Source organism: Spea bombifrons, chromosome 3 (genome assembly GCF_027358695.1).
Source record: "Spea bombifrons isolate aSpeBom1 chromosome 3, aSpeBom1.2.pri, whole genome shotgun sequence".
Classification (NCBI taxonomy): Eukaryota; Metazoa; Chordata; class Amphibia; order Anura; family Pelobatidae; genus Spea; species Spea bombifrons.
In genome coordinates, this window is record NC_071089.1 from 98,289,367 (window position 1) to 98,312,955 (window position 23,589).

The following is a 23,589-nucleotide window of genomic DNA, read 5'->3' on the forward strand; positions in this document are numbered from 1 at the left end:
CCAAAGATACACGTGCAAGGCACTGTTTAATGCCAATGGGCAAACACCTCTCTGTGGGCTCCATGACTGCACGCAGCTTGCAGACTCCTTCAAACACATACATTTCATCTGTTCTGTACTTACTGTACTTTCTACAAAGGACTCTAAGCATTTTCTACAAAACCACTTTTTATCTCCACCTCCACATACTCTTACAGTTGACAGCAAGTGTAAAATGTCCTATTAGGAATAGTTTGTATTGACAATGGGGTTCCAGTGCAATTATAAGACAACCCCCCCAAATTTGAAAATGAATTTAAAAAAAAAGAAAAGGTCTGAATGTAAGACTACTCTATGGGAATAAAGTTTTACTAGTAAATATTAATTCACATGTAAACAATTTTTACATATGTACTAAAAACCATGATTGAGAGATATGCATTTCTTGTTTTTATTTCCTTTTATTTGCCAACCTGCCCCCCAGTTATGCACATCTGCCCCCAGACTTGCCACTCTGCCCCCACTTATGCCTTATACCCCGTATATGCCACTCTGCCCCCCTCAGAGTTACCAATGCATCCCCAGACTTGCTCCCCGTGCTCCAGACTCCCTGGTGTCTACTGTGGGCAGCTGGTGGATGTCTGCACGATGCGCGTAGACAACCTGTGCTGGTGCCCGGCACTTCCACCAAGGCTTCTATGACAGAGCACCGGAAGGTCATGTCACACTGGCACTCCGTAATAGAAGCCCCGGCGGCCGAAGTGCCAGGCAGAAGCAGAGTTTGTCTGCAGAGAGGAGAATCCAGGTCCCCTGCAGCGCTGCGGGGGATCTGAATCTTAATCTTATAGTCAGACCTCTATTTGAGGTCATCTTATATTCGAGAAAATACAGTATAATTTCAGTATCAATTCTATGTATAGAATACACCTTTCTACCATATTTCATTTGCTGTGCAAATTTTCAGCTTCTGTAATTAGATTTAATCAGTGATTTCAGCCATTTCAGTTCTAAGAGGTCCGGGGAGATTGTTAAAAAACACGCGCAGTGTTATTATCTCAAGTGTAAAATAAGTCTAAACTTCGATCGCGATAAAAGTACTTGTCAAGTATTGTACAACCAGGAGTGAGTGATACCCTGATTAATATTACAAGCAGCGAGATCCATTGACAAAATGAGACACCATCGTACTTATTGTCATTAGGAAACATATGAACAACGCGTTTTATTCCCAAAGCTGCAACTAAACACCCTGAAATTGAAAAAACAGTAGCATGCATTTACTTCTAATAAACACAGAGCTGTATAAGGGTGAATTAGAAATGAAAATATAGTTGAAACATATTAAATATTTTTTCCATAGTCTTCATATGGTATCATAATAACGTAATTGTGGATTTACGTATAAAATTTATATTTTTAGTACCAGGAGTATTAAAAAAGTTTACACCAGTGTCACTTTGAATATATAACTCCAACCAGTTAACTGTACAGCTGAATGATGCTCTTTTCAAATATATTTTGGGAAAGATAGAGTGACATTTGTAGTTATTCATTCCTTATTAAGAGTTTTAAGCAAAACAAAAGTACCTGAATTGTGTTGGTGTGCATCAGCTTATCGCTCACTGTTAGTATTATCAGCAGCCCTCCTTTATGCAGGATTAATAGGAAAGGGCTGAGCTGACCATGTATAATGACTATTTCAATCAATGAGGAGACAATAAATTTCAATGATTTGAGTATGTATTATACATATTCCTGGAAATATCCCATGGTAGGTTTGGTAGGGGCCGGAGGGGCTAGTTGTGCATATGTGCGGGGCCAGTTCCAAACAGTGGGTAGGAATTTGGGGGGGTGGATAGAGTAAACGGGACATGAGTGTTGTGAAACACTGCTCACCTGTCCAGAGAACCACAAAACTGACCAAAGACCCGGGAAAGCATGGTTTTACTCGGAGACTGCAGGTGAATCCCAGGACCTTTCCGGTTACACAGGACCAACCACATCTTGACTTGCACCAGATGCTTCCTGGAATCGTACCTTAATAACGTAAAGTTAAGTCTGTAACATGAAACTGCAGCAGTCCCGCGAAACTGCTACTTCAGTCACCGGATCTTAAACAGTAAATAATCAATGATCTTTCTACATATATTAATAAATGTGTAATGCATCGTGCTACGAAATGTATGGGTGAAAAGGAATTTTGTTTTACAGGCAGAGTAAAGCCTTTTAACAAATAACCCCAAGATCCTCTGCGCAGCTTGAAATGCTAACACTGTTTGAATAGAATGTTATGTTTTGTAGTTATTGTCGAGTCAATTGCTTTTATAAGAGTCTCAGAATAAAGCCTTCTGCATTTATTTCAATTTTGCCCAAACAATTGTGAAATATGCTTTTTTTCAGTACTTAGTTTGAGATGGGCAAATACATTTGAATAGCACAAACATCAGCTGAAATTATGGTATAGAAAAAAATATAACTCCCCCCCCCAAAGTCTTATTTAAAGAACATCTGTCACCACAATTTTCAAAATAGTATTTGCACTTAAACACAGACTTAAAATGTAGACAGGACAAGGCTGTGCAAAGGGCATGTTGTTGGATCACCAATTTTTGGGGGGCATGACATGATGAAATTGCCCCCGACTTCAGCTAAGATCCCTGTCCCAACCTACAAAGTTATAATTGTTATTATCACGGAGGGGATATCCGTCGTCTCCACACCTAGAGACATCTGGGATATTATACCAACACTGACAGTAATTGCCATTAATATTTAATTGAATGCTTTTTACAAAAGCCTGTGATTATGACATTTGTTTAAGTGAAATCATTTTCTGCAAGTGGTAGAGGCTGCAGTTCTCTTTTCAGTACATTACTGTATGGTTCAATGGTTTCATTTTAATTAGCTGAGAGCGTGGTATATTTTATTATCTGTGTCTGGGATTATGCCCTTCTTACATCATTAAGCAAGGGTCACCATTGGCAACCTTTACTATAAAACAAATAAAAAATGTGCTATAAAAGGTAAAAGGTAAAGGAAATCCTTAAAATCGTATGTATATAGTTCATCACTTGATTTTTACTACAATGTTGGCCCAACAAAAAACCAAGATACCTAGCGCTCCATTCTGTTATTGACCGGTAAAATATTTTCCGTTTGATATATGAAGGATTTAGCTGGACTGTTCCATTTTGGTCATCCCATTAGCTACTTCGCTCTGAAATTGCAATGTCTGGCAGTCAAGTCTTATCCACAATGAACCATTCAGATGAAAAGAAAGTATATAATGCCTGCGGTAATCAGTAATTCCATTCCAGCCTCAGGCACAGAGGTCAAAAGGAGTCAGCAAGATGGGGTTATTATTGGGAAAGTCAGTTCATGAGTTGTTTGGATTGGTTTAAATGGCTGTGATCGTATGTTACATGTATCTTGGCTTGCTTCGAGTAGGTCTTAAATGACCTCGAAAAATGTATCAATTTAACCTTTAGTTATTGGAGTGGAATATCAAACGCACTTTGTGTTCGCATTGGTTTCTATGGCTGTTAGTATTGGCGATAGCTTGTAACAGTACTACAAACTGTAGTACTGTTGATGATGGTAATATAATTGAGCCCCTAAAGTGTTAAACATGTTTAATAACCTCAAATACAGGACTAAGACCAATATCCTGATAGTGACTAAATTTCATGATTGACTACAGATGGTGTTAATATATTGTAAGCCCTTTAAAAGCGTTGCTTGACAAATCTCACACCGTGTCAACACATTCAATATTTCCTGCATTAGCTCCTTTCCTTTGCTCTGCAATGTAATGACCGCACAATTTACAGTAAAAGGAGAGAAGAGGAAAAATGTTTTCTATCTATTTTGGATCATTTTTAAACCTCATTATAGCAAAGAAAGTGCATTTCTCTCCCAGCATTTAATTTAATCATTCTTCAAACTGGGAGAGAGAATTGGATGGAAATTGCTCTACCACATTTTTGTCCATTTTCTCTCTTGATTCTTAGCCAAGAAAGAGCATTGTTATTTATACAACTATAAAAACCAGAATGGTTGTGGCACTTACCATAATGCTGCCATTGTATATTTGCTCTAAGATTGATACTTTAGTCTGACTTTGTCGATCTGTCTGCAAGTACCAGCGCTGCACCAACACACGTAAGTGGGGTTTCCTTTTGAAGATACATCTTATATAAAAAGAAAAACATAGTACTAACTAAATTAAAAGCAAAATGCTTCCTCCAAATCATCCTGCTTTCCCAAGGACAACCTTGATTTATGAACTATCCCATCGAGCTGCCCTACTTTTGCAGGCAGTGAAGATCATGGACCATTGAAGGATACATGAAGACCGAAGCACTAAAGTATGACATCGGGTGAGGTCTGTAGTCCATCACAGTGCCCATTGGCCTCCTTGTGGCACATGGAAGCTGTGTGTGAGTTTAAGACGTGATAACTCATTGTTCTGCCTCAACATATCACAGGGTGGCAATGTAAGTGCATGGTCCTGCCCTCAGCACTGTCTATAAACACCACCCAAGCAAAGGTGGCCCACTTTGGGCACCTAAAATCGTGGGGGTCTGTAGAAAGCAGTGTTTGTCTGCCGCATCAAAATGGCTTCTCTATAAAAAGTGAACATAAAATAGAAAGAGAAATAAATAGCACCCTGTAGAGTTTAAGACACTGTTGGTATTTTCTATTAAAATGTTTGCCAACATGTATCTGACCGTATCATCTTGATTTCTTGCCAAAAATGTTTGTTCCAAGATTTCTGACTTATTACGGGTGCAGCATGTACTATGTCCATTTGCAATATTTTACAGCATTAGAGATCAATGGCTATTTCACAATTATTGCTAATATTTAGAATTACTGAATTTTTCACTCTTGAGAAGCAGGGGGGGGGACATTTGTCAAATGTTTAAAATCCACTGCACAATTTAAAGGCTTTTAACAAGATGTGCAAAATAAATGCAGTACATTTGTTTAATGTCAAAAATGTAATGAGCAGTGTTTTGCAATTAAATGTTTTGTTAATATAATTGAATAAATGATGCTGTTGCAGCACAGACCTCCATTGCAGCTCCCACGTGGCATCCTTGTGAAGCTTTGATGCTGGGTCCTGTGAGGTGGCTCTTCAGGTTAAGGTGGCCTTAGCCCCTCTCTGTCTTTTGCCACACATCCCCAACACAAGTATCCTGATGTGGACACATGAAATGTTGGGGGGGGCGCATGTACAAAATACTTATAAAGTACATTAATATGGATTCATCTTTGGTCGGGCTGTATGAAATACTAGGCTGACCATTTAATAAGCATTTATTCAACCAGAAGATATTACCTAATACTCAGATTTACTTCAAAACTAGATTTCTACATAAAAAATGAGGCATGCAAACATACTCAGAAAAGTAACATTTTGTTAAGCGCAAGATGATCTACAATAAGTTCCATTCAGTTTAATGAACTTAAACATGCATTATGATTTGTTTTCTACAAGCTGGTCTCTGGTTACATAGTCAGTCTATATCAAGATTGTCCATCTGGTGTCCACCATGAGCTCAAATGCGGGACAGAGCAGGATAGGCAGCAGGGCGCATGCTGGCACAGGGACAATTGCCCCTGGGCTGGTACATAATCCTTCAAACAGGGTCAGTCCGAGTTAGACCTGCTCACTAGGGGAGGCAGGAGCACAGGGGAGTCACATAATGCGTTGTAACCTGACCCATCAGTAATTATAACACTTTAGGGAAAGGCTCTGGACAAGGTAAGAGTGTGGAGGTGTGATGATACAGTGAAGGCGTTGTATGTGTATTTGTGTAAGTGTGTATGTGTACGTGTGCGAGTGTGCATTAGCTTGAACGTTGATGAAACATAATGTTGATGAAACATAAGTTGGTTGGTTGTACCTTTTGAGTGGTTGGTGTTAATTTGTGTTAAATTAATCGACTCAATTGATTCCAGAAGGAAAAAGACTGACTGTGTCATAGAGACACTTATTAAAGAGTCTGAAATGTTATAATTGGCATCTTCTAATTTTTGTATCCCTCAGTCACCAACTAAAAGAGACAATAGATTAAAGGTGAGAGATATTCTCTAATTAAGGAGAAACAGTTCAGCTCATGTGTGAAACTTTGCAAATTAAACCATTGTTTCTCCTCAAATTTATTGTATGTCAAATAGGAAAAATTAGTAATCTGAATAAATGGGCTGCATATTAATAATAATTATTTTCAGTCAGCGTTGTGCCACCTTGTTATTGTTTTAGAACTTCAGTTTGGTTCCTCAGGCTCTAGCACAAGCCTTACAACTGACCATTTCCTGAGCATGTCAGCTTCCTTGGTAAGGTAGTTCATAAGAAGTCTGCAACGAGGGAGTCTATATGCTAGAGTCATTCTCCAATAAAGAATTGTTGCTTCTGTACAAATATGTTTTGTGAATAAGGTCATTCCATCAGGAAAAAATGGGCAAATTAGAAGCTGACGGGTTCTTCTGGCATCTGCTCACAAATTTGATGTTTCTATGATGTGGATTTATGTTCTAGATATCTATTTTTATTGCATATACACAGTGTTTAGATAAATACTGCTGGAGACAATCATTGGTAGATAGACAAATCCTACCTTTCTTATGGTACCAAAAACAGGCAAATATTTTAATTTTGTTAAATAATGTCTACACATACACGCTTATATTTGGGCAGTCTTTAGAAGACAGTCTTCTTTTCAATACCAGAAAAAGTAAAATAATGACTTCTTACTACTACCAAGGTAAACAATAGCATACCACAATGATTTCCTGTGAGAAGTTGCATTTTTATCCTTAAAATATTTTTTGAAGACTTCCTAATATTCCTAAAACATAATTTAATCTCATTTTTCTTGTCATCAGCCTGCAGCAATGGTTAAACGGTTATTACTTGAGAATCTCTGCATATTGTGCATTTTATTTATTAATTTCATTGCTTATTACATTAAAGCATATATGGAACATTAGGTAGACTCTAGGCCTGTCACGATTATATAATAACCACCAGGTTTCCTACTAAGTTTTGACATGGTCATTGTACTCGCAACATCAAACCAGTTTCCTACCTTTTCTTCTTTATTTGACTGTGTTGAGGACAGAAACTAATAGTCGTGAAGGACAATTTACCATGTAGGATATGTGAACCTATGTGAAATGCAGTTCAATCAAGATTTGAAAAGAACTAATAAAGCACCATGGTTACCAAGCATGAACCGGCACTAAGTGAGAGTGTAGGACACGTGGTGTGAGGTGGCTGGAGGAACATGTCAAGATGAGTGACAGAAACATTCCTTTCTTTACTATACATTACTTGGACTAATTCATTGCCTTTTCATATCTATCAGAGTTCACAGTAGGAGGGGTGCGCGGGAGGCTACTTAGTAAGTGGTTTAAGGCTTTAGAAATGACTTACTAGAAAATGCAATATGTGTGGAGAATGTATCTATTATGTTTTTTTCCTATGTCCATCATCTTAAAATTCCAAAAATCCAAATCATCTGTCAATGGACTATTACTATTATAGACAAATTCAAATGAAAAAAACACCACCTAAACACTACATATATTAACAAATTTAACCCCACATAACACTAATAAGTTTTACTTACTACACAAATTCCAACCCTAATCACGCCTATTTTGTGGATATATCTAATCCCATTTTTTTGTCTAACCGGCAGCACCCATTGCAGTTCAGATTTCCCACTATATGTCTTTCTGGACATAGACCTACAGGGTTAGGAGATGGTGGGGCATGGAAGTTCAGTGCAATGGACCCCTGTGTTTGGGGATAGCAGGAGGTGAGAAAGCAGTGGGGCCAGTCATGGCCAGCCCCAAAAGTGGGAGGTGAAGGAGCCATTGTCACCAACTCATTTTACCTAAATAGTGGGTACAACAGTACAGACCTTCATTGATTTTCCCCTCCACACCCTGCTTAGGGGAGATCAGAGGATCTCTCCCGAACTGGCTCATGCTGCCCACTAGAACAAGGCAGTGGGGGAGCTGCCCTGGACAGAGCCTGAAAACTGGGGGTATAGGGAGGTACTCTAATATGTGAGCGTGTCTGTAATGGTAATTGCTGTTTAGTAAGAGCACATCATATTTCCAACTGTTTTACAAGAAATGCTGGTAGAAATGTCTATATTGAAACAGAACATTAAAATACAGGTCAGGGTAACGTGTTTTATTCTTTTTAAAATGGTCAGCACTTCCAGCTTTAATTATCAGTTCACACTGGTTGAAAAACCATGACCCTTATAATGGATTTTGCTGATGCAGTTGCTAGCATCTCTGAAGGTAGGATGATGGTTATAGTCCACAGCATTTATAAATGCTGACAATGATTAGAAGTTTTATTTTTCATAATGATCTGGTAATGTAGCTAATAAGCCATAGCTAATGGTTGCCGAATGGGAAAATTGCAATGTATTTAGCATTTTTTTTAACAAATAAAAATGCTACTTTCCTTTCAATTACCTTTATCACAAAGCATTAATATAGAATTATAATTCCTTTGCCTGGAGATTCTTTTTTTTTCTACAAGCAGTTGAATATTAACATTGTAACACGACTTTACAAACTGTAACAATATTATGTTTCCACCCATTGGACAGTTAAGCGATAGACTAAGCCAAGTGCCCAACAGTGGTGCAACTGTAGGGGTCATACAAGTAGGGGAGCAGGAATGGACAGACCATTGGTCCAAAAAGGCTCAGCTCAACTGCTGTTCTTCATGTCCTATAGTGAGCAGGAAATACATATTCAACAGAAATATCTATCATCTGTCTACTCCGTCAGTAATAAATACTACACATTCTGTATCAAATAAACTCAGATTTTATAACAAAGAGAAGTCTATTTCTACCTATATCTATATTTTTCTTCTGCTAATTCCTTCCCACATCCTCCTATATACATCTGCCTTTTGATACGATTACCTCTCATTCTGTGTCTTTTTCCCTCTCTAGCTACTTCTTTATTGTATAGGTGCTGATGGCACCTACTTCTACCTATTGTCTAATGCAGACAGCCCTACTGTCGGTTTACAAGTCAGCGACCGTACAATCTCTGCTGTATAACTTTCCCCCTGTGACTGGTTACTAGTGCAGTAAAACACATCCAAATCCATGTGACAAGACAAGAGAAATGGCTTTTTTCATGTAAAATGCCGGTGCTTAAGGCTCCCGGCCACAGAGCAGCACAATAAATGGTTTTATTACTAGATTAATATATGCTCTTCATTAATTGGCTGTTTATACTTAATAGAGACAGACGTGTTTGTGTAATCGTGAGATTAATGGGAAAGTGTCTCTATTAAAAACATTTTAAAAAAAAGTCGAATTGCAACATGTATCAAAGACAAACATTTGTACGTAGAAGTTTGCGTCTGTGTGAGGTCACTACTGTTACTTTTTACCCCACTGCATTTTGTTGCATGCAACACTCATAATTGGGAAATGCTAAGAGACAAAAGGCTGACAGTCCCCTGAGTCCACGAATACATGGAGTACATTTTATTTGTCTCGCCTTTTTACTTTCTAGACAAGTTATCCAATTATCTGAGCAGGCATCTCACCTTTATAATACACAACACACATCATAGTGAGCTGTTTTCGGTTGATTTGTTGCAGAGAACATTCTCTTTTCATTTTTTCAAAATCTAGTTTGTAATACCCTGTTTTTTATGGAAACCAAGTTGGCCGTTTTCAAAGGGATGATCCCATGTTATTTCTTAGTGGCAAAAAATAGTAATAATTTGCACTAATCAATAGTGTACTTATGCTTTAATGTTTCAGATCATCCAACTCATTTTAATATTAGACAAAGATAACCCGAGTAACCACAAACTGAAGTTTTGAAATTATGATTTGATGTATAACAGGAAAAAGCTATCCAACCCTACCTGGCCCTATGTAAAAAAAAGTAATTGCCCCTTTAGTCACTAAATAAACCAATTAACCACATTTTTTTTTTATAATTGGATTCAAGTTCACTAGACACACCCAGGTATGATTACTGCCAGCCCTGTTGAATCTAAAAATCTATTTAATAGAAGCTGTGTTGCAAAGTAAAGTAGTCTTAAAAGGTCTCAAAAACAGCACACGATGTCACGATCTGATGAAATTCAGTTAGGAAAGGGTCACAAAGTAATTTCTAAGACTCTGGGACTACAGCGAACTACAGTGAGAGCCATCATCTACAAATGGAGTAACCTTGGAACAGTGGTAAAGCTTCCCAGGAGTGGCCAGTCTACCAAAATTCCTCCCAATGGCATCAATGGCAAATCTAGGAGGTCACACAAGAAACCAGACTAACATGTAAAGAACTGCAGGCCTCACTTGCTTCAGTTAAGGACAGTGTTCACAATTACACAATGAGAAAGAGACTGTGCAAACATCTCATCCATGGGAAAGGCGAAAAACCACTGCTGAGCAGAAAGAATACAAAGGCTCATCTTACGTTTGCCAAAAATCCATCGTCACCAGCCAAACTAGAAACACACTATTTCCTATTAACCAACCATTATTCCCCCTTACACTGACCAGCCCGCCACTGTGACACTGAGAAGAACCTCAATCATCCTACTAATAACAGGGAGGGAGGGTGAGAAATTCAGGTAAGAAAAACTAATTAAAAGTGATAGTCACAAAATGGAGGGACCTATTTATACAGGACCTCCCAAAGTCCCTTAACCCCATTATCCTAAGCCTAGCTCCTCACCCAGATAAGGCCCCTTTCACTTAGCCAAGCTGATTCCATGGGCTACAGATGGATGACAGAATGTCCGGCCTAAAGCTCAAGCACAGTTGAGCAGCAGGGCAATGATCTCTGAACGCCTCAAAAGAAACAAAATGAAGGTTTTGGAGTGGCCCGGTCAAAGCCCAGACTTGAATACAATTAAGATGCTGTGGCGGGACCCTATGCTCTTTCATGCTTGAAAACTCTCTAATGTGACTGAATTAAAACAATTCTATCAAAAAGAGTCAGCCTAAATTCCTCCACGGTGATGTAAAATACTTATTGCCAGTTATTGCAAATGTTTGATTGCAGTTGTTTCTGCCAAGGGTGGCGCAACCAGTTATTAGGTTTAAGGGGCAATTATTTTTTTACTTGGATGATACAGGTTTTGATTAACTCTTCATTTTCAATAAATGTAATCATCATTGTCTTTGTCTCATATTAAAATTATTTAGATGATTTGAAACCTGATTTAAATGTGACAAATAAGCAAAGTAGAAGAAATTGGAAGGGCAAACACTTTTTCACTGCACTGTAAACCTGTATAACGTCTAAATAACAGATGATTGGTGATGACTGCTTTAAAAAGCAATGTTCTATGGACTTCTTAATGAAAGCGTGTTCTACCAATAGTGCAGATTCTCTGGGTTTCTTCCCATGATGAGGGAAGTGAGAATCAAATATATATATATATAGAGAGAGAGAAGAGAGTGTGAGAGAAGTAAGTAGAAGAAAGACAGAAAAAGAAGAATGAGAGAGACAGAGAAGAAAAGGAAGACTAGCAAGAAAAAAAGAGAGAATCAAAAGAAAGTTAGAAGGAAGGAGGGTGAGAAGAAAGTGTGAGAGTAAACAGAGAGAGAGAGAGTGAAAACGGGAGATAGGGGAAGAGAGAAAAGTGAATAAGAAAGAGGGGAAAGAGAAGAGTGAAGGATAGCGAGAGAGAAAGAAGAAAAACAGAAGAAGAAAGAGAGGGAGAAAAGCAAAAAAAGATTGGCAAGAGTATATATCATTTTAATGATGGGCACATACGCTCATAATGTAATAATGTAATAAAAACATGTCAGCACTACACTTGCTTTGAATGATTTACATAAATGCTTTACCTTTTTCACAACAAAAACATACCATTTTCCATAATATGCCCCTTGTGCCACCATTAAGCACTACATACAATTAAAGATAAACTCATTTTAAAGAAAAGAGACAAAATATAAATATTGTTGTATCAAGTGCAGCATGGTGTATGAAATATTTAACTTTTTTTCCTAACACATTGATGTCTTTATTTTCATGTGCTATCCCACACAAAGAGAATCATGAATATATTCTTCAAGCCGCTGGGGAATTGGCAAGCACTTGTCTTCTAGATAAGTATAGCTGACAGCAAGTATTCTTCCAGCTATAGTTCTGAAAAACAAATGATCAGTTTGCAGTGAATGAAGTGCAAAATATGTAATTACCATTCAGTGTTCCAAACATTTTGCAATAAAAAGCATGAAATTAAACTTTATTGCAAATCTCACCCATTTACGGAGTTTTTTTTTTTTAACTAGAAAACCAGATATGCTTTAGGTCAGGATGCATTTTATTTAGAAGATTTACAGCCAGAGAGGATAATTGGAGGCAAAATTCTGTGTTTGGAGAATTTGATCCGGTAGTTAAACACCAAACCGAACAAATTAGCTAAAATAATTAAGAGCTGAAACAATACAGTTTTGCAATTAGGTTCCTGTGTAACCATAATATAATTTGTCAGGATCCAAGTTAAAGTTGGAAAATGGCAGAGGGTGTTAAGAGCAGAACGGTTTATACAAGATAAATGTAGGTGATTTTTACTGAAATTTTCCAATGTCGTAAAAACTGTGCGCAAAAGAAAGGGGGGGGTGCAAAAAAGGAGGGGGCCTAGTTATGAAATATAAAAAGGAAAAACGTGTTTTAATTGTATAAAAAAAATTCGTAAATCAAAGAATAAAAATTGTTTAACAATATCTGCTTAAAATATTACTATACTCTTATGGATCATAATCATTATTATTCATTATTGTTCTGTACGCTATTAGATGTGTGTTTTGACAAACCGGCGTACTTTCAATAAACCTTCTGTAGTCCATTATAATCTCTAAGACATGTAAAAGAAATTCGGCAGTACATTTCTACTTTTTTCTTGTATTTTACCTGCACTTTTGGAGTAAATGTAAGCTGCGAGAGCATTAGCTTTTCGTAGAGCCATTTATGGCGATCGGAAATTATTTTGTGAAGTTAAAAGTTTATGCTTTTATTCACTTTTTTAGCATTGCTATTTTAAAAAATGCATTTTCGAAAATCACTAATGCCTGTGCAAATCATATTTTTATTTCCAAAAGATATATATATATTTTTTTTCTGGCAGTTGTCATCTAGCTTGAAATGTCTTGCTGGGGCAGTCACATTTGAAATTGCAGTGGTTAACATTTCAAAAGAAATATTGTGAAAGAGTACATTTTCCTCTTTCAGACTCAGGTTTTATCGCGTCCCTTCTGGTACGGTACATCAATGTCACAGGGGCTTTCAGCGTGTCTAGGCGTTTCTTTCTTCTTTTAGTAATTCAGGACCCCGGACAGCGGGGTTATTATGCGCGTGGACAATCACTCACCAACTCTCCACGAGGGGTCATGGTAATGTCAGAGCTAAATATGTTCAATACAATAATGATGGAATCCATTTAAAATATACTTAAAAGAAACATAATTATGAGTTATCCCGATGTCAATGTATCATCACAATAAGGGCTAGCTGTTGTATTCTGGTGTATAGGTACATAAACTAAAATGATTTATTATATACACCTATTTTTTAAAATGTTCTTATGGAGTCTGGTAGTAGAGAACATGGGAGATAATGCATTGGTTGGACAGTATGAATACTAACACCTGGGATGGATTTCTCTACACAGATACATACAGCGATGAAAGCTAATGGCATTCTAGTTTTCACTTTTCAGCTAGACGTAATAAATTTATTCCACCCAAACCTGTAAAAGTCTACCAAAGTAGGCAGCCCACACTAATATATAGAGTGCAGGGCTCAGGTTAGGGAGGCTGGGCAGACAAGTTCAAAACAATTAAATTATAGAAGTAACTAAAATTAATAATGAGCAACCCTGATGTATCTTAATGACTGCCCGAGTAAATTTTAAGGGTAGGGTAGGAAGGCTCTTCACCAAACCAGGAATAAGCATTAACATGCCTGCTTGACTTATTGGGAAGTTATTCAGGATTTAAAATTAATGAAAGGGCTACCTGACTGGGCATTGAATGTCATTAAGATGTACAGTGTCCAGGGTTCAGGTCAGTACTTTAATGATGTAGCAAAGGGAGCAGCTTGTGAGTATCAGCATTTGCAGGGGTCTCTGGCATCAACGCAGAACAGTCTGAGGTCCAGGTAACTTGGGTGGTACTAGTAGGACTCACCGCGGGCAGCATCCCTGGTGTGTGGCAATACCACGTGGGGGATGTTATGGTGGTGCTACGCCTATGTCAGTGATCTCAAGGACCCAGCCAGTAATCAAGATTGTGTCAGTCAGCAGATTTAGGCTAACAAGTTTAATAAATCTCTTTTTTAAATTTTATTACAGTATATTAACCTTTCAGAAACACGGTGGCCTTTTTTCTCCTTGCTTGCCTTTATTTTAATATAGTTTAATGACTATATTGACATTGCACACATCACGGATGCCATCCAAAGTAAAGGTATAGGAGTGATGTTATGCGGAACCCAGAGAGAAGTGGATTTTAAGATACATATATAGGTTATCAGGAACAGAAATCCATAAATGAAGGTTCATGGGCTTGTTTTCACAGGCAGTGCATTTTAAAGGTGCCTGAGGAATATATTATATTATATTCAAACTGATTCAGTTATTAAAGCTTAGAGCTTGCATTAACAAATGTATTCCGCTGCTGAAATAACTGCTAACCCAGGTTGATAAAGTCCTTAAATATTATATTTGCTATTAACGTCACTTAGAATTTTCAAGTACTTTTGCTAAGTACAGATAATAGTGTTTAATGTGATGAAAAACCAGTTGCTTCTTTCCATAAAACATTTAGATCCTTTGTGATGTTGTTTTTTTTTAAATAAAAATCCCTCCAATAACCCAGAAATATTACTGTGATGTCATTCTGCAGGGTACTGATTAAGTGTTATGTATTCTGTTATTGGATTTTTCATTTTTACGGATCAAGTAATCTACTCGGTTCCCCCTCATATCCCCCCAGATTTCTTTAGAATAATAGGCAAAATAAAATAAAAAAGGGCCAGAAATTTAGTATCTTTTAGAAATGGAGATATTTTTTCCTGAAGAGGTTCTACTATTGGGATTGAGCCAAGTGGACATCAACACAAACACGCAGACCACACAAAGCCAAACAGACGCAAACTCAAACGCATTATTCTTAGCCCCTCAGTTACATATCCCACTCTCAAGTACACAGAGTATTTTTGATAACATGACATACACATCACACGCCAGCCACTGAGCACCGGCCTCTACTGATAGGAGATCAATCCCATTTCCACTCTCACTCAAACTAATGCATACAGTATTTTCAAACAAATATCACATCCAAACACATACATCACAAATCTTAACCACATACATAGCGCACAAAGGTCAGCGACACTGAAGACGCTGCTCAACTACATACATTGCACTCAGACACAGAGGCCACACTCAGCCACAGAGAGGTCACACTCAGCCACAGTGACACTCAATCGTACACAACTCTCAGACACAGACACACTGCTCTTAGTCCTGTATGCCTTTATTCCGTGGGTGAGATCGAAGCTGTATTTGTACTATTATGACTCCAATTTCAGGCCCTGCTTCCTTTACAGCTTATATTCCACTCTTGTGATCAACTTAGGGGTAAATACACTTCAATACACAAAAAGTAGACACTATACCTTATTTATTAAAGGTCATCAGCTTCCTGCCAGAGAAATACAATTTGATTTATATCACATTCTAACCTATTGCATTTTTCACCCCAAGGTGTAGATACTTAGGCTCTTTAAATGATTTTTTTTTATAAAAAAAAAATGAGGTGTCGATCATACTCTACGAGGTGCTCTAGGCATAGGATCTAAAGTGATATTGTTTTTTTTTTTAAAAGGCGCTGCAGGTGGAGAGAAGTTAAAAAAAAAACTGTACATGATTTATCTATCGAGCCTGGAAAATTCCATGTTTACCTTAAAAAAAAAACTGTTTTAAAAAGCTGTTGAAATAATAATCCACTTAATATTTTTTATCTTTTAATTTAATTTCAGTTTATTAATGAATATGCATTTTAAGTTTATATAAAAAAATGCAAAGATTCAAAATTTACTGTTCTGTTTATTCTTCTAGTCTGGTAAATCTAGTATTTAGAAAGGGTAAAAGAAACGGTTAAACTTAGTAGTTATATTGTTATATTGTTAACTATTACATGCCTGACAGGGGGAGGATGAGTCTGCGTTAAGAAACCTAGGCCTAGCTCTGGGCTATTGTTGCTCTGGGCTTTTCTCACTGAATTAATCATTCAATCACTTTAATTGTAAATATTAACATTATAAAACATGTATTAATAAACTTTTACGCATCTGTTTCAGTTAACAAGCACAAACCTTGGATTGAGACATCGTACCATGGAGTCATCACAGAAAACAACGACACCGTCATTTTAGATCCACCTCTGGTTGCCTTGGACAAGGATGCCCCGGTACCCTTTGCAGGTAGGAAGATACAATCATGGATTTTTATTAATTTATCATTACAGTGAATTTTCTGTAGTGAGAGTTATAGATAGTAATGTTTTTGAGCTTGTTTGATTTTTTACATTTCTTCTATGTAGTTGTCAAAGTATTTCATTACTTAGATGCAGCCCCTACTCTGGTATGGTCCTACTAGACAAGTGACAAATTGTGTCATTTCTTAAACACCTTGTATTGATTCCTGTGCCCCCAACCCCCCCTTTTGGGGTATTTAGAGATAAGGAAAATAATGAAGTGGGGTTTAATTTAATAATGAAATGTCATAATGATAATAATAGTCCGGTCTTTTATAATATCACTGTAAATGGATAACTAGGTATAATACAAGTATAATCTACTTTTCAATGAGCCATTAGCGGTTCTTCTTGTCACATAATTAGAAGAACCTCTTGTACAAAGTTGAAGTTCCCTTTATACGAGCACTGATGTCTTTACAGACTTGCATTATCCTGCGTTAAAGCATTGTACGTCAATATTTTCCTGCACTCATAAAATCACTCAAATAAATCACATACTGCTATTTCTCCTCAACACCATTTGTAGATGAGGCTCGGTGAAAGTGCTTGACATCTAAACCTGGCCATATCTTCATTACAGTACACAGCGTGTCTGTGCAGGCTGCAACCATACCATTGTCGTAGGAAGGGCAGATGTCCCCTGAAGCCCGTGACGCTGGATTTAGTATTTTTCCTCACTGTACTTTGACAGCCTCCATATTAAAGAGAACCTGTTTAGCACTCAGCACATTTTGCTATCTATCTGTGAAAATGCACGCCAGCTGTTAACCTCATAAAATGGCAAGATGTGACAACTGCCTTTTTTTTCAGACTGTACAAGTAGGGCACTAATGCAGATGGGTTATGCTAATGGACTTCAGAATACAGTTGTTTTTGCACCGCTAGTTATATGCGTAATGGATTGAAGAGAAAGAAAGCTATGCTCATAATTGAACAGAATGTTCTTTTGTTGAAGGACAAGGGAATAAAATATTCATCTTTTAACCATGACTCTGTTTTACCTCCCACATGTCAGATATATTCTTTTAGTTTCTTAAATGCTAATTTTAAGTGAATATATTAATAAATGCTGATATATGCATATATATATATATATATATATATATATATATATATATATATATATATATATATATATACACTCACACGCTACATATATGAGACCCCCTGTCTTTTTTTTGGGTGGGGGAGAGCTAGCTCCCCATTGGTTAATCGGGGTCCTGGGGAATATTTTTTATATTTTTATTCCATTTTCTTTTATTTAAGTTAACATTTAAAGCTCACATTTTCCCATGCTCCCAACATTTTAAGTGGCCCAATGGGGATATTACTGTTCAAGGGTGAGGTACGAGGCCAGCTGGAGCAAGATTTGAAGTGGGGTCTAGGGCAGGATCATGGGCTTATGTCACTGCTTTGTGTTGGATTGTGGCAGAACATTGGGATAGCAGGGAGACAGTGCCTGAAAAGTTGGGACTGTCCCTCAAAACAAGCTTTGAAAGGTATGCCTTACCTCCTCTTCTTCCAAAAGGCCAGATGAGATTTGTAAGTTGTAACTGTTCTTCCGGCTCATATTTAACAACTCGAGGGTTAATGAATCCCTAAATGGGTGTTGTTCTTCGGCAAATAACATGTTAAAATCACTGCTGTCTTAAACTGCAAGGGTCCCTGGTTTAAAGGGGTCATCCTGTCAACCTAACTAAAACTGCTTTAAGTATCGGAAGAATGAGCAATGAATTGTTTAGAAATTAAACACCAAAAAAAAGCTTTGGCCCTCATTGGGTTAAAATAGAAATTAACATCAAAGAGCACATAAAACGCTGCCGTCAGGCTTCTAAGAAAACATTGTAACTATCCTTTTCCAGTTAAAAGAAGATTGAATTAACTAGAAATATACAAGCATCAAGATTTCAATTCAAATCCAATTTAACATGTATAGTATTTTTCTAGTTGTGCTTTGCTCTGTTTTAGTATCCTATAAAAGTGTTGCAGTTAAATCTATTAGCGTGGCTTTTGTGTTCACGTGAAAGTTGTGTTTCAATCGGCCATTATTATTGCTATTACTATAATATAGTATGTTCCCATATAGTAAATTGTTTTACATATTTTGAAATGTGTGAACGTTCTTACTTTAAAACACGTCTGACTTTTCAACAATAACTTATATTAGACGTGGACAATCAAAATGACGAAATAAAAACATCAAACAATTATTATTAATATTATTATACTTTATTTATAAAGCGCCAACAGATTCCACAGCGCTCAGGTGGAACTAATGTGCATTTTAGATGATATGTCAAATTATCAAACACACACACACAGTTTTATTGTACCAATTGTATGAATACACAGGATTAACCGAAATGCATCTTGACAAAATGTTGACATTTGTAGAAACAGAACTTAACAAAAGCTGGAATAAGCGAGGAATCGCAGTACTCAAGAGCTGGTATTCCAGCTGTCTAGTCCTATTATATACAGAACTGCATCCGATGATTGCATTCTATAGAGGACATACATGGTGATAATTGTTGCCATCAGGCAGAACATCAGCTAGGAGCAATGGCTATTTAAGAGAGCAAGACAAGAACATGATACCCTAGCCTCATGGTGCTTATTGCAATATATAATTTAATGGAGGAATTCTCCATGGGTTAGTGTTCTTAACCAAACACTAATGAAATTCTGAAAGGTAGAGCACAGAGAGATTGATATGTTAGACGGACTGACATGTATAATGGACACAGCTGACATGATTTCTACCTTTTCGTGGGCGATAGTCCTTGGGAATGTTCCAGTTCAGCTAATGAAGAGATGGATTCAGAGAGCGGTAAAATAGGCAAGGATGTATTTCACAGTGAGATAAGGCAGATGTGAATGAATAACTGCATACTGTTTGGTTATAACTCATGCATAGTGCAGCTATCAAGTACAAGCTGACAGTGTTATAATTTTGAGCTTAGTTGGTCACATTTATGGAGACTGACTCTCATAAAAGGAGACAGATTAGTAACCAGTGCGTATGCTAAATCTTTATACTGGAAAAACAAATCTTCCTGAAATACAACTATTTTTTGTTAAATATATGGCGAATATATAGGGACTATTTCTTCCGAGTAAATTGGTTAATGGTATTTAAATTAAGATGTGCGAGTCTCTATGCTTAATGTTTTGTCACTGAGAATTTGTTTAAAAAAGATGGCCAGATTTTTACAATGGAATCAGGTTGTATTAAAAAAATATCTTATGTATATGGTCCAAAGAAAGGTACATGCAAGGGAACATAATGATGAACAAAGAGAAAGAAATCATATTAAAGTACATTGATAAGCATTCTTCAACCTTTTAAATGACCTTTAGCGGAAGCTGCAGCTCGAAAACAGTGCAACGTCTCCTTTATGGTCCCATTTTGGCAACGCTGATTGGCATGTCCAGTCCCCTCGGCCCAGAACTCTCCCTGAGACAGTGCTGGAGCTGACTATAAGTGTGTAGGCACCAGTAGACATGTCTGGATAAAAGCCTAAAAGCATAGGGGCAAGAGCCTGATGCATATGAAGGGTTCTGCAGAATTTCTATATGGACTTGGACCACATGAAAATGAAAAGGACCACTCATATGAAATACATTGAAGGAATACATATGATGGCCAGAGTGTCCCTTTAAAAGGTTTAAGTAAAATGATGTGGCTGGTGGAGATTTTGAGAATGATACTACGAAGGGTATATACCATTTAATGGCAATTAAAACAATTGACTTTGATGGATGTTTCTCTCTAGACGGCTTTGTATTTCTTGTGACAAACAATAATTGGAAACAAACGTCACAATCGAGGACTCTCCTCTGATTGGAAATAACTGGCATCAAATCCTTGCATTCACTGGTTGGATCTATAGATGTTATAAGATAGTATATGTACATTATATTAAAGATCTCCTTTGATGGAAGACAACAGTAAAGTAAATAAATAAAAAAGAGAAGACTGGTTTAGCAACAGGAACAAAGCTATTTTTATAACTTCATTTCATTGCATTTTAAACTTTCTGTTGGCAATGTTTAAATTCAAATTATATTTTTTTTTTCTAGAACTTACATTTAGCTACCTTTTGGCATCCTACAACAACCGTCTAAGTTCAATATTTTTTTTTCCATTTTAACAAAACGTTTTACTTTACAAATAAAATGCAATGGGTCGAGCTTCCTCCCGTACTTGCCTTCATAGCTGGAAGATAACAGATCTTATGAGGCATTAAATTCAAAAGGGCGTAAAAATAAGACTTTTGTAGCAGACACGGAAAGGAATTCGCAATCTTCAGCTGTAGACTCGTAACAATTTAAAATACTAGAATAATGAAAATGGTAGAGATTAACATAAAATACGTTAACTGGGTTTGTATACGTTTTTATATGCGTAATAACTTGTAAAACAAACTGGATTTTGAAAGCTTGTTAGTCTGTTTTTCTTTGATAATAGTGTTATTACCCAAAGGCACAGAGAAAGAACCTCTGTTTGTACGTTCATATAACTGAAGAAAGCTGTAAAACGGGTCATGTAAACTTTTTAAATTAGTTATAAAAGCGCATTGGCGATATATTTTCCTGGTTAATCACATGTGCAAATTGTATTTGCCAATATGGAATTGCTATGAATCATTTACAATCAACATAACTAATCCAAGTTTTACAACGCTGTAATATCTTTATCTTTTATATACATTGTAGCAAAAGCCTGCTGTGAATACACTTTATTGGTGAGTTGATAAGTACTTTCCTGGTCTGTCTATCTATATGTAGTCTTAATATTTACAGATATGATGTAAGAGCTTATATATATATATATATATATATATATATATATATATAATATATGGACAAAAGTATTAGGACACCACTTCTAATTATTAAATTTAGGTGTTTCACCCATTGCTAACAGGTGTATCAAATCTAGTAGTAGCAACAGCTCAGCCACAAAGTGATAGACCTCGCACACTCGCAGGGCTGCTAAGTGCTGAAGGACGTAGTGTGGAAAACTGATCTATCCTCTGTAGCATCACTCACTACAGAGTTCCAAACTGCCTCTGGAAGCAACTTCAGCACAAGCACCGTGTGTCAGGAGCTTTTCCATGGATGAATAGCTGCATACATGCCAAAGATCACAATACCAAGCGTCATCTGGAGTGGTGTAAAGCGCATTACCACTGGTGTCTGGAGCAGTTGAAATGTGTTCTCTGGAGTGATCAATCAAGCTGAAGGACGAATCTGGGTTTGGCGGATGCCAGGAGAACTCTACCTAATGGAATGCGTAGTGCCCACCTTTGGTGGAGGAAGGATAATGATCTAGGGCCCTTTTTAAGGGTTTGGGCTAGGCCCTTTAGTTCCAGTAAAGCGTAATTTTAATTCTCAAGCATACAAAGTCATTTTGGACAATGTTATGCTTCCAACAGTTTGGGGAAGGCCCTTTTCTATTCCAGCATAACTGTGCCCCAGCGCACAAAGCAAGGTCTATAAATACATGGTTAGATGAATTTTGTGTGGAAGAACTTGACTGGCCCACACAGAGCCCTGACCTCAACCCCATCAAACACCTTTGGAATGAACTGGAACGGAGATTGCGAGCCAGGCCATCCTGTCCGACATCAGTGCCTTACCTCACAAATGCTCTACTGGATGAATGGGCAAAAATTCCCACAGAAACTCTCCAAAATCTTGTAGAAAGCCTTTCTAGAAGAGTGGAAGCTGCAGAAGGGGGACAACTACATATTAATGTCTATGTATTTAGAATGTCCCTGTTGCTGTAATGGCAGGTGTCCCATCATTTTTGTGTATATCTACCTTCTGTGCCTTCAGGTCAGTTTTAAGAAACTGGATGAGTTTTGCTACCTAATTTGTAGTAGTAATCATATTATTCCTATTAGAGCCCAACATTCACTAAAAATTAGTTTTTTTGTGCCTTCAGCCATCACATTCAGAGATGCCCAATTACTGGAGACACACAGAACTTGGCACGAGAATCACCTAATTTTGTAGGAAATGGATTAATGCACATCTCCCTGTTAAGGATTCCTCATGTTCTAGTGCTACATACATCTTAACTTGTAGGTCTTAGTTACTGTAGATGTATGTGTATTCAATTACTACACCTTAAAAAAATGATAATTCAATTTAATGGTTAATTCCAGAATAATCCAGTGTGCATATTAATAGTGGCACATATAAAGGCAAAATCAAGGGCCCTGATAGTAGCTAACCCTCACTGATACATTGACTTCAATAAAGCTTTTTTTTCTCATGATAAAAATATATTGAACTTAGCCTAAAATCATCTCCAAAATCCAAAAGAGTTCTAGTTCGGAGACTGCATACTGTTTTATAATGGGATGCATATAATACTGTGTGACAGTGCCTCTTCTTTCCGAATTACCAGAGGCTGGATTTTGTGCTGTCGATGGTGGCATAAGCCTGAGCTATTCCATATCTGCATCATATGTAAAACCCCCTCAGCCTGAAAATAAGTCTAATGTGTGTTTAGTCACACTTTGTAAAAGCCAAATCCATCTTAGTAAGTAGCAATGACTACACACATAGAAAACAAGAATGGGGTTTGAAACCTCTGTTTACAAGAACGATGGTTTAGTTGTAGAAAGTGTAATACGATTAAATAAGTAAGAACAAAGTGATCTCCTGGCCAGACTAACCTTTAAGAAAAACCTCAGTTGGAAGCCAGTAACATCATTTTATCGGTGATGTGTTAATAGCATCACTACAGGATATTAAGGGGGTATATCAGTGTAAAGACTCACACATTTCTGCTTTTGCTCACCTTATTCAGTGGAATGATGTCATAACTCAAGTGGCCTCCATCACACATAGAGAGCTGAACCATGAGAAGGAGAAAGCACGACTGTTGTTGCATTCCCGCTAGTCTACTAGATTACCTGGGGCATTAATTGCCTCTCCAGCAAGACATGAGAAGGAAAGCATAGGGCACAGAAAGGCAGCAATAGGCCTTGAGGTGAACATTCTATTAACTATGCAA

At 37.2% G+C, this 23,589-nt stretch overlaps 1 protein-coding gene across 1 annotated transcript in view; it reads left to right on the forward strand.

Annotated features, from left to right (window-relative positions):
• CLSTN2 (calsyntenin 2) overlaps nucleotides 1-23,589 on the forward strand; it is a 329,838-nt gene that overhangs the window by 123,063 nt on the left and 183,186 nt on the right. Inside the window, exon 2 of the mRNA XM_053460671.1 lies at nucleotides 16,378-16,500. Within this exon, the coding sequence (XP_053316646.1) occupies nucleotides 16,378-16,500 (123 nt within the window). The remainder of the gene's footprint in view (nucleotides 1-16,377; nucleotides 16,501-23,589) is intronic.